At 43.1% G+C, this 16,753-nt stretch overlaps 1 protein-coding gene across 1 annotated transcript in view; it reads right to left on the bottom strand.

The window, feature by feature from the left end:
- JAM3 (junctional adhesion molecule 3) overlaps window positions 1–16,547 on the bottom strand; it is a 75,318-nt gene extending 58,771 nt beyond the window's left edge. Inside the window, exon 1 of the mRNA XM_081037723.1 lies at window positions 16,417–16,547. Coding sequence (XP_080893849.1) covers window positions 16,417–16,492 — 76 coding nt within the window. The 5' untranslated portion in view covers window positions 16,493–16,547. The remainder of the gene's footprint in view (window positions 1–16,416) is intronic.
- Window positions 16,548–16,753: the final 206 nt, after the last annotated feature.

Raw genomic sequence — 16,753 nt, 5'->3', positions numbered from 1 at the left:
TCTGACCTATCTACAGAGTAATTTAAATTGGAAATGTATAGAGAATACGACCAGATGTTTGACACTAACAGTCACCATCCACAAAATAGTCTAACAGAAAAGCCAAAATTATTAATAACATAATCAATAATAGAATTAATGGAAAGAATAGGAAATAATAAAACAATACTTTTGCATAATATACGTGAACTCTACATGCAGTAGCATCTACTTCAGAAGACATTCATTGTAAGGATGTTTTCCTCATAAGAATCCTGGGCTCTAGAACAGGCTTCTCAGTCTGAGGTGCATAAGTGATCTTCTGTGGGGTTTGTAAATTCCCCAAAATAGTATATGAAATGCTTCAAAAATGTACATACAAGTACTTTTTAGAGAAAAGATCCATAGCTTTTTATATAAGGTGTTCATAACATAGGTTACTGTGCTAACGTACCCTCAAGATCTGAAACAATGCCTGGTAAATTAAAGACACTTAACAATTTGTTCTTACTGAACCACTGCTCTAGAGATTCACAGCTAAGGTTCTAAATCCATTCATTACTACTGGTGGACTTAAAAGCTAGACCAAATAAGGTTAGAGTGAAAAGTTGGTATCTGATACTAAGAAATTAGACTGAATTAAGAATACCAACCCAACCAAATAGCTATTCATTTTTTTCTTCATAGTAAACAAACAGGAACTCTTAAAACACTAGATGTACTGGTCAAGATGGCAGAGTAGGTAAACGCTGTGCTTACCACCTATCATGCCCACATCAAAGTTACAACTAAACTACACAATAACCATCAATGAAATTGCCAGAATTCTACCTTAACCTAAGCCCTACAACTAAGGACATGCAGAAGAAGCCACATAGAGACTGGTAAGAGGGGCAAAAATGGAACAGGCTGGTCCCACACCTGCATTTGACCAAAAACTGGAAGGGATATCTCGGCTGCAGAGTTTTCCCCTGGAAGAGCAAAGGGTTCATGCCCCATATCAGGCTCCCCAGCCCAGGGTTTCACTGCTGAGGAAAGAAGTCCCCACAATTTCTGTGAAAACTAGCAGAGACTGTGGCTGAGAGAGACTAAGGTTGCTGCGGTTCCAGGCCCTCCTTTTAAAGGGCCGACTCATGGATTACTCACCAATGGACTCACTTGCTCTGAGCTCCAGCACTGGAGCAGCACCTTGAAAAGTGTCAGGGACACATCAGGATGGAACTGAGTTTTCTGGCTTCAGGACGAAGGCTGAAGGGGCAGCTGTGTTCTGCGTGGAGGAGCTGGTGGAAGCCATTGTTTCTTTGTTGATCCATCCTCCTTTCCAGCATGCAGATGCAGGCCGTCAACCATATCGGAGTCTCCGTCAATCTGGCTGGCACTGTTTAGCCTGCCCTGGTGATTGTGAGACCCCACCCACCCAACTTTCTAGCAGCTATTCCTTATAACAGCCTGCCTTGACTCATGCTGTGGACTTTCCTAAAATCTCCCAGAGGTTCACAAAACCCAAACGAGCAGCATCTGTCTTTGGCATGTCCCATACTTCTGGCTGAGCAGCCCTAAGCCTGGCACGAGCGACAATTGGCCTCGGTTTGCAGCTTGGCCTCTCGAGGCACTTCCAAGTCCAGCATGGGTGGCGGCCATCTGTAGATTGCTTTGAGGCACATGCCATGTAGCTCCAGGCAGAGCACAGGCAGCGGATGAACTTGGCCTGTGGTGGAGCCCCTCCCAGGAGGCCCCTAGGCTGGCATGCCAGTTGGCCAGCTTCGGACCGAGCCAAAGCATCACCCAGATGGCTCCAGGGACGACACACCCAAAGGGCACACTGGACAGGCACCAGAGCCCTGCTAAAGATAATCCTGCTCTGTATGGTCAGCCCTTCCATAACAGCTCCTCCACTGTAGTCAAAGCCAATCCATACAACCAATCAGCCTGAGGGTCACTCCCTCCTGCTGACGTGCACACAGCAACCAAGGCTCAAGAAAAACAGGAGGACACACAACCCACACAAGGGACACACCTGGACTATCCGGCTTAGGAGACCAGGAAGACTGTGACTGAGCCCCGCAGCACACCTTCTACGTAAGGCCATTCTACTACCTTAGACTGGGAGACGTACCAGCCCTTTGTAATACACAGAAACAAACACAGGGATGAAATCAAAGGGGAAACAAAGAAACATGTCCCAAATAAAAGAAAAAACAATGCTCCAGAAAAAGAACTAAACAAAATGGAGACAAGCAATATACCAGACACAGTGTTCAAAACACTGATTTTAAGAATGCTCAGTGATCTCAGGGAGAACTTCAACAGAGCTAGAAAACATAAAAATGGAGATAGAAAACAAAAATGAACCAGTCAGAAATAAAGAATACAATAACTGAAATGAAGAATACATCTGAGGGGAATCAATCATAAATTAGATGAAGCAGAGGATCGAATCAGCAATTTAGAAGATAAGGTAGCAGAAAACACCCAAACAGAACAGCAAACAGAAAAAAAAGAATCCAAAAAAATGAGGATATTTTAAGGGGCCTCTGGGACAACATCAAGCATACCAACATTTGCATCATAGGGGTACCAGAAGAAGAAGAAAGAGAGCAAGGAACTAAAAACCTATTTGAAGAAAGAATAACAAAAAACTGCCCTAACCTGGGGAAGGAAATAAATATACAAGCCCAGGAAGCGAAGAGTCCCAAACAAGATGAACCCAAAAAGTCCCACACCAAGACACATCTTAATTAAAATGTCAAAGGTTAAAGACAAGGAGAGAATCTTAAAAGCAGCAAGAGAAAAGCAGTTAGATACCGACAAGGGAGCTCTCATAAGAGTGTCGGCTGATTTCTCAACAGAAACTTTGCAGGCCAGAAGGGATTGGCATGAAATATTCAAAGTGATGAAAAGCAAGGACCAAGATTATGCTACACATCAAGCTTATCATGTAGAATAGAAGGACACATAAAGAGATTCCCAGACAAGATAAAGATAAAGGCGTTCATCACCATCAAACCACTATTACAAGAAATGTTAATGGGAGTTCTTTAAGAAAAAAGAAAAAAAAAATAGATCAAAAATATGAATAATAAAATGGCAATAACCACACATCTACTTTCAATATAAATGGATTAAATGCTCCAATCAAAAGATAGGGTGGCTGAATGGATAAGAAAACAAGACCTTTACATGTGCTGCCTACAAGAGACTCAGCTCAGATCTAAAGACACACACACAGACTGAAAGTAAAGGGATGGGAAAAAGATATTTCATGAAAATGGAAACAAACAAACAAAACTAGGGTAGCAATACTTATACCTGACAAAATAAACTTTAAAACAAAGGCTATAACAAGAGACAAAGAAGAACCCAGTAATCCCACTTCTGGGTATTTATCCAAAGAAACCCAAAACACTACTTCAAGGGGATGTGTGCCTCCATATGTTCATTGCAGCATTGTTTACAATGGCCAGAATTTGGAGGCAGCCTGGGTGTCCGTCAATCAATGAATGGACAAAGAGGTGGTACATATATACAATGGAATATTGCTCAGCCAGGGAAGGGAATGGGTTCTTGCCATTTGCATTGGCATGTACAGACCTGAAGGGTATTATGCTGAGTGTAGTATGTCAGACAGAAAACGACAGATGCAATGTGATTTCCCTTATATGAGTGGAATATAAAGAACAAAACGAACAAAACAGAAACCCACGCATAGATACATTTTGATGGTTGCCAAAAGGGAGGGGGTTTGGAGGTGGGTGAAAAAGGGGAAGGGATTAAGAAGTACAAATTGGTCGGGGCAGCCAGATGGCTCAATTGGTTAGAGCACAAGCTCTGAACAATAGGGTTACTGGTTCAATTCCCACGTGGGCCAGTGAGCTGTGCCATCCACAGCTAGATTGAAGGCAACGAGCTGCCACTGAGCTTCTGGAGAGGTGGCTGGAGATGGTTAGAGTGCGAGCTCTCAACAACAAGGTTGCTGGTTCAATTCCCGCATGGGATGGTGGGCTGTGCCCCCTGCAACTAAAGATTGAATAAGGCAACTGGACTTGGAGCTGAGCTGCGCTCTCCACAACTAGATTGAAGGACAACAACTTGGAGCTGATGGGCCCTAGAGAAACACACTGTTCCCAATTTAAAAAAAAAAAAAGGTACAAATTGGTTGTTACAAAGTAGTCATGGGGATGTAGGGTATAGCATACGGAATATAGTCAATAATATTTAAAAATTATCTATGGTGTCAGATGAGTACTAGATTTATCCAGGTAATAAATGAGAAGGGCTTTGAGGGCAGGGTGAAAAGTGTGAAGGCATTAAGAATTACAAATTGGTAGTTACAAAATAGTCATGGGGATGTAAAGCTGTCACGCAGGATGTCATGCAGGGTCTCTGGTCCCGCTCCCCACATAAGAACACAGGATATGATGAGACCAAAAAGGAACACCGAGGGAGCTACAGATAGGGGAGTCACACCACTGTAGTCTCGCTGCCAGGTGGGTTGGAGACACAGGAAGCAGGAGCCACACGCTCCACAATCCGCCATCCGCTTCTCTCTCTCTGCCTTGCTAGCCTCTCTCTCTCACTTGCTAGCTGCAATCTGCTCTTGCTAGCTCAGCCACTATCTGCTTGCTAGCCCCCATTTGCTGCTAGCGTAGCCACGGCAGTTATATTAGTGGCCAGTGGCTCACTGGTTACAGCTGACGGCCATCTACTACCCAAGCCAGCACCTTTCCACGAGGCCGAGAGCTTGGAAACTGCTCTCTGGGGCTCTGTTCCCACAAAAGCATAGGGAATATAGTCAATAATATGGTAATAACTATGTATAGTGTCAGGGGGATCACTTCTTAAACTATATAAATGTCTAACCACTGTGTGGGGACAGAGCCCCAGAGAGCAGTTTCCAGGCTCTCGGCCTCATGTGGAAAGGTGCTGGCTTGGGTAGTAGATGGCCGTCAGCTGTGGGTAGTTGGCCATCAGCTGTGGCCCTTGAGCCATTGGCCACTAATATAACTGCCGCGGCTGCATTAGGGAGGGAAGTCGAGGAGAGAGTCGGTCGGTTGGCAGAAAGCGGACAGCAGGTCGCACGTCGAGTGAATCCAGCCTCCAGTGAGACTATAGCAATATGACTCCCCTACCTATGGCTCCGTGGGTGTTCCTTTTTGGCCTAGCCATATCCTGCGTTCTTATGTGGGGAGTGGACCAGAGGCCCCTCAGGCTGCCCCACACGACACAGGAGCAGGACCAGAGGCCTCACAGGCCACCCCACACGACAAATGGCGCAGCGAGCAGGGTCTCCTGCATGACACCCCACATGACACATGGCGCACTGAGCAGGCCAAAGCTCCCCAAAGGGCGGTGGAGCAGTTTGTGTGAATGAACACTCAGTCTCAGGAAGACCAGGAGGAGCAGCTGCTGGAGAGCTGGGCCTTCGTGGAGGGGTGGAAAGACGTGGACGGTTCCCCAAGCAGCAGAGGCCAGAGAAAGCGAAGGTTGTTGCGGCCCCGTGGGCTGGGAAATGCTTGCTGTGGCAGCCCGGATGCAGGACTTGTAGTCCCAGGAGGAAATGCTTGCTGAGTCCTCGGTGGAAGATGTGGGTGAGGTCAAGGTCGTCCCTCACTCCCAGGTTGGGGAGGACTTGGAGCCCTCGCCCTGCAGTGAGGGCACACATTGTGAGGCTAACGCACAGCCCTGGCGAATGACTGGACTATAGAAGGGGAATGAAATCCATCCCTAATTTAATGGACAGCTTGACTGTTTGCTTGGGAACATGCCACCATGTAGTAGAACTGGCGGATGTTGGCTTTTGTGTCTTGACCGGCTGCCATCGAGAATATTAAGCACCTTGACTGTAAGTTGCTGTTGTTCCAGCACGATACCCTGAGAGGCCTAGAGAGAGTGGCAGTGCCCTGAGAGCCCTGGCTGTGTCCAGGAAGTCTGGCTGTGCCCAGAAGTACTGGTGGTGCCCTGAGAAACTCTGGCTGTGTCCGGGGAGACTGGTGGTACCCTAAGAAGCCCAGGAAGTCTGTCTGTGCCCTGAAAGACTGTGGTGCCCTGAGAAACCCTGGCTGTGCCCAGAGAGCCTGGCTGTGTCCAGGATATTGCATTCACCTCCAGGCTTCTCACACAGGGCCTCTAGAGGAAGACGCTTGTCGCGCAGATTGTGAGGCAAGACCCTGTAGGGGTAGAGTGTGGGGACAGAGCCCCAGAGAGCAGTTTCCAGGCTCTCGACCTCATGTGGAAAGGTGCTGGCTTGGGTAGTAGATGGCCATCAGCTGAGGCTAGTTGGTCGTCAGCTGTGGCCCTTGAGCCATTGGCCACTAATATAACTGCCGCGGCTACGTTAGGGAGGGAAGTCGAGGAGAGTCGGTCGGTTGGCAGAAAGCGGACAGCAGGTCACACATCGTGTGAATTCAGCCTCCAGTGAGACTATAGTGGTGTGACTCCCCTACCTATGGCTCCGTGGGTGTTCCTTTTTGGCCTAGCCATATCCTGCGTTCTTGTGTGGGGAGCAGGACCAGAGACCCCACAGGCCGCCCAGCATGACAAACTGTGTAACCACTATGCTGTACACCTGAAATTAATATAAAATAATAATGAATGTCAACTGTTATTTAAAATTTTTAAAAGGGGTAAAAAAGTGAAGGGGAATAAAAGGTTCAGATTTCCAGGCAGAAAACAAGTAAGTCGTGGAGGTATAATGAACAGCATAGGAAATACAGTCAATAATATTGTGATAGCATGGTCCAGTGTCAGAGGGTTGCTGGACTTCTCATGGTGATCATTTCTTTAGGTATATAAATGTTGAGTAACTATTGTGAACACCTGAAACCAATAAAATATTGTATGCTACTTATATTTTTTAAAATATTTTTTTAAATTTTTTTTTAGAAAAGAAAACAACCAAAACTAGATCTAGTAAAATTAGATTGAAAACAAAAACAAAAACCCTGAGGCTGTGAAAGATGAACTTTCCCAACCTCTTCGAGTGGAACAGTGTTTCAAACCAAGTTTATCTGACTCTAAAACACTTCTAAGAAGAGATTTCTGTGAACTAGGTTTTCAAAACCTTCAAAAGCACTTTTAATAAACAAACTGATTGAAATAATCAGTTAAAAATGTCCATAAAATCAATTCTATGGATCTGAAACTCATACCGCTAAAGTGAGTTATCAATTAAGGGGAAAGAAATGTAGATATTTTGGCAGTGGTGTGAGATAGGTGGTATTTAAATTACTTTCAAGTGATTTGGGTAAAACCAATATTACATCCCTAAGGTCCAAACATGAATCACATGCAAAGCTGGGAAATGAATCCGGAATGCCTAACGCCCACGATGCTGTGCTCCTTCCTTCAGCCAGAAAAGTATGTGAAAGGCTGCAAACAATGGAGCAGTCCCTGATGCAGTGGGCGCTTTCTCTTTACAGTACAGGGGCTGAGACTTTCCGAGAACCAGCATTTCATCCTGTAGAAATGTGAATCTCAGATTCAGATTTCACCTGGAAAGCTGAAGATTACCTTTACATTTTGCCTCGGAATGTCTTCATCTATATGTTACTAGCAGAGCTGCTGTTTCAGGTGCCTGTCTAGTGTAGAGCAGCTGTAATTCTCTAAATTTCAAGTTGCTGTATCTTGAATGATAGATGGTTACTTCTCAAATAAACTGACCCAAGAAAAGAGATTATAGTTGTACGACTGGGTATGTCTTTAAGATTACAAAGCCCCATCCTTAAAGCAGTGATGCTTAGTAACAATTATATAACCGCTTCCCCCACCCCCAAGTATATCAGGACCTCCAAGGGGGTATATGTGCTCTGAAAAAACATAGTCAATATTTTAATTTTATGTTTGAAAAATGAAAACAAAAGCATTACCTTCATAATACTAACATTTAAAGAAAGGTGTGTGACTCTTACGTTAAACAAAGAGGGGAATAGGTTAAGTAAAGCTGAGATTCCTGTTTCCAGCAGAGTAGTGGATTAGATAGTCCAAAAGGCCTTTATACTCCAGCAACCAGACCCTTCCTACACCATAGTTTGTAATGCATCTCTGAGCTCATGGGAAGTAAGGGGATCTTTCAAAGAACAAAGAAAATTTCTGTGGGCTGAAACCAGAAAGTACCAAGATGGGTGTGACCCCAAGGGCAACACTTCAGTGGGGCAGACTGACCCTTGGGCCAGCAGGACGGCAGAGAAGCTGAATATGATATTTTCAAATAATTCCAGGGACCCTGAAAGGGGTAAAGCCATCCCAGGTGGCTACCATCCAGTAGAAGCATACTCTCCCACAAAAAGCATCCTCAGGTCAGATCCAGATTTGCACAGATTGAGATCAAACAAATATCATCTTACAAGTAAAGGATACAAAAAACACCACAAGTAAGTCATAAGAAACAACAAACATTAGCTTTAGATCCCCAAAAACTTCAGATATTTAATAAGAGTCAGATACAGAATATAAAACATGAAATGTTTAAAAAAAATAAAGGAGTAAAAAATTAAGCAAGCAAGAGAACAGATTATAAAAAGAACCAAGTAAAATTGTAGAAATGAACAATATAATTGGTTAAAAAATGAACTCTATGCATTGGTTAAGTGACAGATTAGATAGAGCTGGAAAAATAAGTAATTATAAAGCAATAGAGCTGGAAAAATAAGTAATTATAAAGCAAAGCTAAGTAAATAACCTAGAACAGCACAGAGGAAAGAATATGAAATTATGACAGAAACATTAACAGTCTTGGAAGATAGAATGAATAGATCTTAATAGAGTCCCAGAAGGAAAGAATTAAGAAAATAAAAGCTAGGTAGTATTTGAACTGAAAATACCTGAGCATTATCAGGAAAGATGTAAATTCACAGATACACAAATCACAACATATGAACAAGTAGAATCATTAAAAAGAAATCCTCTGTAGACACAATGTAGTAACATTTCAGAATGCCAAAGACAAAGAAAAGATCTTTAAAGTAGCTGGAGAGAAGACAGGCAACCTAGGAAAGACTGATGATATGACAGACTGCAGACGTTGCAACAGGAATGATGGAAACCAGAAAGCATCAGTATTATATACATAGAACAGGCTAAGACAAAATAACTGTCAACCTAAAATTATGTATCCAGTAAATCCATATTTCAAGAACAAGATTAAAACAAATATATTTTCAGATATAAATAAACATGAATTCAACATCAAGAGACCTTCCCTAAAGGAACTGACCTTGAACTATGAGTATTCTAGTAGCTTCCTAATTGACCGTCCCTTTCCAATCTTCTTGAATATCAGAATAATACTTCTAAAATCATTTTAATCAGATCACTTCCCTGCTTCAAAATGCCAAATGAATTACTAGAACTTAAGTAATAAGGTCCAAATTTCTTAGCCTGGCATTGAAAGTGCTTTAACATCTAGTTCCTAATGTTCTCTTCAGTGGATAATGTGGCTCCTCGATTTACTAGCTGTGACCTTAGTCAAGGTAATTAACCTACCTGAGCCTCAGATTCATCATCTGCAAAATGAAACCTATAAAAACTGACTGCTGAGATCACTGTACACAGCCCAGGTAAAACTATCAGCACAGTGCTTGACACAGTTTTCAATAACTATGGCTGTTATTATTTATAATTATAATACGTAACTCACTGGTCCAAAATACAACATATGTATTCCCAACTCCACATCTTGATTCACATTATTTCCTCCATTTAATTGGCCCTCAACACCTCCATTCCCACAAATCTACACTGTGCACATAAATCAAAATTACCCCTATAAATCCATTCCTTCTTGCAATTCTCCTCCACCAGGCCAGCCCAGAGCAAGTGCTCTCACCTCTAAACACATAAAACATTAACCCTCAATGCTACTGTTAGTTAACATCTAAACTGTATGTTCCTTCCAGCATGGGAAAGCGCTTATCTTACATTTCCGTTTTGCCCATGGAAAGCTTTACTGCAGTGAAAATGGAGCTTGCCAATTAATTGGGATTAGCTGATTAAATTCCAGCACCCTGGGGTGGACGAGTGGCGCAGGTGGATGGAGCCCTGTGGTCCTAACACAGAGGTCGCCAGTTCGATTCCCGCATGGACCAGTGAGCAGCGCCCTCTATGATGGCTCGAATTGAAGTTGGGGGTGGGGCGGGGGTTGGAGGGTGGGAATTCCAGCATCCTGACAGAAATACTTTAGAGGAAAAACACGGCCAAAAAGCAAAAAAGGCAGCTGTCTGAGGATTTGCTGCATTCTTTGCTTTGTAATTCCTCAGACAGCTGCACTTGATTCTAAAGACATTAAACATTTTCCTTAGAGAAAGACATCCAACAAGGAAGTCTGTGGGGGTCAATGGTGAGCAGGAAGGAGTGATAAGGGCGCATCAGCTGACAGCCCACTCCAGGAAACATCTTTCAGACTCCACTTTCCAAGGAAGTAAATTTCATCTGGAATTCCTCTCATCCAGCACAAAGAGAACAGGCCCTCTAGGAGGTGCCCAACTGGCACAAAGCAGGTGTTCAATAAATGTTGGCTGACTCTGAATAAGCAAACCAAAGCCCCTATTCAGATTATTTTGTGGGTTTGTTAAAAAAAAAAAAAAAGGCGGGGGGGGGGGGCAGGAGGGAGGAGGGAGGTAATCTCATCAGCTCTTTCAGTTTTCCAGTTAACCATTTGCTGAGGATGCTGCAGCTGGCTCCCCCACCCAAAAGCCAATGACAGCAAATCTCTCGGGTGAGTCACTTTGGATGCATGGTCCGACAAGTGAACTTTGTGTTAGCCCCTCCTCCATCCACTGTGGCTGACGTTAATTAAGGAGCTGGAAAAAGGCACAATCCACGTGTTATCACATTAAATTTCACAAAGTTTTCCCATTTAAAAAAAAAATCCTTAGTAGTATCAAATTCAAAATTCCACTATTTATCTATTGGAGACCAAAACAAAAGGCATTTTTTCATATTAAGAACATCCTCATTAAAGAACACTTGGAAAAAAGACAAAAAATAATGAGCCATAAGATGTACCACTCAAAAATAGCACCTATCAACATTTCGGTTTTTTCCCCCAGGTTTTTCCCCCCAGGTATTATACATTCCATGTGACTGTAACCATTTGGTATATACTACTCATACCTGCAGTTTGTGTCACTTAAATTATATCATAACCATTTCCCTATGTTTACATAGAGTAGATACATAGAGTAGATGGTAGAAACGAGATTTTTAAATTAAACCAAGACAAGAAATATTCTCTTTCTTCCTTGATAGTAAAAACTGAGAATTTCCAAAAGTTCCTGGGGCCACTGGAACTAAGATAGGTTACTTTTAAAAAATGCCTAGACACATAGGCACTGTTTAACAAATGTTAACTGACCTTCAAGTGACAAAGAATATTTACTATAATCATCTTTGGAAAGATACAAAAGAAATTAAATTCAGCCTCTGTTCCCAACAAATTTTTACTATCATTAAGAAGATAAAATGTGGGAGCATTTGAGATCTCTTTCCCCGCATGTCATCAGTTTAGCTCAAATAAACTAATTTTTTTAAAAAAGAAGATAATGCATTTATACCCAACAACTAACGCCCAGCATTAATTCAGCATGTGCTCATCCTGGCTCTTCAAGGGCTGGGGATGCTTTATTCATTTTGCACCCCTAGAGTGAAGAACAGTGCCTGGCACATTATAGGTAATAAGTATCTCTTGCACTGAACTGAACTACATACTAAGCTATGCTTATCTAGAGAGAGGAAAGATCACTGTGAGCTGAGGTTAAGTTAGGCAAAGCCGACAGCATGGATATGGCAGACTCCGATTATGGCAATGATTTGCAGAAAGAAGTCTGAACCATACAAGCCTTGGGATACTCTGAAAACTAAAGACAACATAAGAAAAAATGTTTGCATAGTCCTAATTTATTAAAAGCTTGATGTTTCTACAAAAGCAGCATTGGAAATCCTGCTATACATATTAACCACTTATGGGAAATATAGAACACATGACAGACACTACTTAAAAAGAAAGAATAGGGCCGGCCTGGTGGCTAAGGCGGTTGGAGTTCCATGCTCCTAACTCCAAAGGCTGCCGGTTCGATTCCCACATGGGCCAGTGGGCTCTCAACCACGAGGTTGCTGGTTCAACTCCTTGAGTCCCGCAAGGGACGGTGGGCTCTGCCCCTGCAACTAAGATTGAACATGGCACCTTGAGCTGAGCTGCCTCCCTGATGGCTCAGTTGGTTGGAGCGCGGGCTCTCAACCACAAGGTTGCCAGTGTGATTCCTCGACTCCCGCAATGGATGGTGGGCAGCGCCCCCTGCAACTAAGATTGAACAGGGCACCTTGAGCTAAACTGCAGCTGAGCTCCCGGATGGCTCAGTTGGTTTGAGTGCGTCCTCTCAACCACAAGGTTGCTGGTTCGACTCCCACAAGGGATGGTGGGCTGTGCCCCCTGCAACTAGAAACGGCAACTGGACCTGGAGCTGAGCTGCGCCCTCCACAGCTAAGACTGAAAGGACAACAACTTGAAGCTGAACGGCACCCTCCACAACTAAGATTGAAAGGACAACAACTTGACTTGGAACAACTTGACTTGGAAAAAAGTCCTGGAAGTACACACTGTTCTCCAATAAAGTCCTGTTCCCCTTCCCCAATAAAATCTTTTAAAAAAAGAAAAAGAAAGAAAGAAAGAACACACCAACATGAAATACAGCATTTCTTGACATCAGAAACAAGTGCTCATGCTCAGGGATCTTTCTGTGTGTCATGACAAGTGGCAGAGGCAGTAAATTAGAGCTTTAGATCTCAATATAGAGTTCCATAGTGGATACTGTCCTTGCTAAACTAGGTGTAAAAGAATGTGCTTACCAAAACTTTCTTTCAGGATCTCTTTATACTCCAGGGAAGCTATTTGCATATACTGTTAGCATTCAGAGGGTAGATACAGATTTGAAATCTGCATTCAGCCTTAATAGCATCACATTCACACCACCTGATTATAAACATATCTTTAAAAAGAGAATCCAACTTCATGATTAGGGTATTATGCAGCAGAATCCATACATCCTAAATTCATTCACACATATTTTCCTTTCTTCTATTCCACTTGCGCTTTGAAAAAATTCTAAGCATTTATGGACTAGGACTTTGCTAATATCACATCTCTAACAGCTGCTAGTTGAATGTACTAAATCCATAGCTTCTTCAGTTACATTATGTGGCCATCTCAGAAATACAAATAATACAAAACTAATACAAATCTGTTTTTTTAACAAAAGAACTGATTTAAGCCTACTCTATTGGTCTGCCTTAAGAGCAAGTTGCACAGAGCTTAGGGGTTGGGTGTATAATTTTGTCTGGATGTAATACAGCAATTTCTTATGTTAAGTATCTCTAATAGCTATCCATTCAGTCTCCCTAGTCTGAAGCAATCACCACGAACAAATGCCTGTCAACAAGTCATCTGGGAATGAACAGCTGATTTGAGGCACTGCATGCTTCAGAGCAGGTGTTCCTTGTTTTACTGAAAATACGCAGGTCTGATCACGATTATATCTATCAGATAGTTTAAAAGAAAACAAAATGAAAGAATAAGTCACAAAAATAAAAAGGTTTCAAGAGCCAAAATAAATGCAGATGGAAAACTTAAAATATTTTTCAAAAATGTCCTGAAATTTTTGATTTTCAGATTTTGTTAGGCTTCAGCACATTGTGTTATCACAAGAATACAAACTGTTAACTGTTCTTGACTTCTAAATGAAGCACTTCTCTCTAGGACATCAAAAGATTTGGAAGTCCAACAGTAATTACTACATAATCATTCATAAAAGACATGATGTGGCATAACATTTGTAAAGTTGAATTGCACCTGCAATCACCTCAACAAAAGAATATTTTATATACAAACCACACAGCTTTGAATATTTCATAATTTGATTAAACTGATCCATAAGAACTCCACTGTCAAATTGAGTAATACAAGTAACCAAAACTTGGATTGAAATACATGGTTGAAAATTTCCAAATAAATCACCCTGAGCAAGTTACTGAGTCTTTCTTTTTTTTTGATCATATGATAAGACATATTTAGTTTTGTTTGTTTGTTTTTAATTTATTGGGGTGACATTTGTTAGTGAAATTACATAGATTTCAGGTGTACAATTCTGTATTACATCATCTATAAATCCCACTGTGTGTTCACCACCCAGAGTCAGTTCTCCTTCCATCACCATATATTTGATCCCCCTTACCCTCATCTCCCTCCCCCCACCCCCTTACCCTCTGGTAACCACTAAACTATTGTCTGTGTCTATGAGTTTTTGTTTCTCATTTGTTTGCCTTGTTCTTTTGTTGTTTTTGGTTTATATACCACATATCAGTGAAATCATAGGGTTCTCTGCTTTTTCTGTCTGACTTATTTCACTTAGCATTATAATCTCAAGATCCATCCATGTTGTCACAAATGCTCCTATATCATCTTTACTGAATCTTTCTGTACTTCTGTTTCTTCATCCACAAAATGGGATAAACAATAGTAACGACCTCTTAGAGTAATATCAAATGAATTAATACATGTTAAATTCTTATAATAGAGCCTGACAAAGGGTAACTGATAAAGAATGTTTGTATTATACTGGGAACCAAAAATTTTTAAATGAGAATACTGAAAAACAATAACAATTAAAAAGAGGAATCCTAAAAATGAAAAAAGACACAGCTGTCATGACCTGTAGAATAATAAAGTTTTCAAGCTGTTATAGTATGTCTGAGGTGTAAACTAAAGGAAAAAGACTACCCTACTTTTAAAAAAACATAGTTACATCCCTTCAAGGTGAATTAATACATCCCACCACCTTGATTCTTTGTCACTGGTCCTATTTTGCAAAATGTGATTCTTCCTCTTTAGTATCAAGAAAGCCACAAAGCAAGTCCCTCCAGGAGAGCAAAATAAGACATTATGGGTATGTGAAGTCCTTAGCATATTCTAGTTTTATTAACAAACCACTAAGTTGAAACTCATTCCTGAACTAAATTGCCAAATGTTCCTGCAATGAAATCTGCAAACTTTCATGTGAACAGACCTCTTCAACAATAGGGAGTTGTTCCAGTCTGTGAATAGGACAGTGTCAGTGTGACCAACAAAGCCGGGAGCTGGACATTCCTGACACCCTCGTCCCCTTGGCTAGTCTTTGACCACTTATATCACTCAACCACATGTTTTTGGAAATCATTTTCAGGCAAAGTATGAGGACAACATCTGTACCCTGAAACTTATCCTTCATCATAGAGCCGTTTCCACAGCTTCTGTCCCAGGCCCTCACCTTTTACTGCCACCATCATGGACACTGGTGAATGAGCAGGAATGTTTTGTTTCCCTAGTCCTTCTACCCCCACTCCAAACAGTCACTTCGTGTTTTAATTGGTATATTCTGGAAAACATCATGGGATGACAATGGCAAATAAGGCAAACAATAAAATAACCTGAAAAATGAAAAAAAGACCTGATTTGGTTACATGCAGATCGCCAATAGGGAAGGAAAAGTGTGGTGTAGTGCTTTAGGTCAACATGGGTTTGAGTCTTCACTACGTATCTGGAATGCACCCTTGGAAAAGAGACTGTACTTAGGTCTTAGTTTTCTTATCTGAAAATGGGTTCATAAAACCCACATCACAAAGTTGCTGTAAGGACTTAAATAAAACAGCGATTTCAAAGTGTCCATTCAGTACACAGTATGTGCTCACTAAACAGAAGCTATTTCAATCCTTCTATCCAACTGTCCAGGGACACACGAATCTACTGAGAATTCCCGACAGTGGAAAAGACAAATCAAAGCTCCCAATTGTATCATGCCCTGATCAAAATGGCCCAGATGCTATTTCCACGGTAAGTATGGGTCTGCAGGATCTACTAGGCCGCGCTGGAGACAAATTTCAAAAGTAGTTGACTGCGATCTGTGCCATTTTAGTTTTCCTCGAAAGTAAAGCTCAGTTTGCCCAATTCAGTCCCTTTGTTTACAACAAGGGGCAAAGGAACCGCAGCTCCGCGGACGGCTGTCACAAAGAAGGCAGCAGGCCTGGGACCTGCCCCTCGGCGGTCCTGCCAAAGGCCCTTCGCCGTCCACGTCTGGGCACCGCGCTGGCTCGCGGGTCTCGGTCCAGGCTCCCGAGTCCACGCCCGAGCCGGCACTGACTCTCCAGAAGGCGGTGCCACCGCCGGGGTCGAACTCATCGCCCGCAGCGAAACGGCCCCAAACTCCGACGGGCCCCCCGACTTGCTCGGCCCGCCGCGAGGCCGGGATCCACTCCCACGGGGGACGCGGGCGCCCGCCGCTCCTCCCGACGAGCCGGGAGCGCCCGGCGCCGGGACCGCTATTCCCGCCCTTACGGATCCATCGGCTTCGGGCCCGCTCCGCTCCCATCGCCCCCAGGTCACACTCTCCAAAAGGCAGAAACTCGCATACGCACCCCTGAAAAGCAGCAGCAGGACGAAGTCGGGCAGCCGGGCGCAGAGCCGCAGTCCCCGCCGCCGCTCCAGCGCCATGTCGAGGGGAGCTGAGGGGCCCGCACCAGCGGCTCCGCCAGCATCGCCCGCGCGCATGCGCGCAGCTGCCGGGCGCCTGCTACCCGCCCCTCGTTACCATGGCGACCACCTGGCCCGGCAGAGCCGTCACCGTGGTGACAAAAGAAGCTGATCTGGTTACTATGGATGCAGGGATGCTTTGGACCCAGGCCCATCAAGTGGGTCTCTCAATGAATTCGGTGGGAGAAGGTAAAGAGGCACGTTTAAGAGTGAAGTGCGGTA

The sequence above is a fragment of the Rhinolophus hipposideros genome (assembly GCF_964194185.1).
Source record: "Rhinolophus hipposideros genome assembly, chromosome: 24".
Classification (NCBI taxonomy): Eukaryota; Metazoa; Chordata; class Mammalia; order Chiroptera; family Rhinolophidae; genus Rhinolophus; species Rhinolophus hipposideros.
Note: the sequence above shows the minus strand (reverse complement) of the source record. Positions and strands in the feature narration are given on the sequence as shown.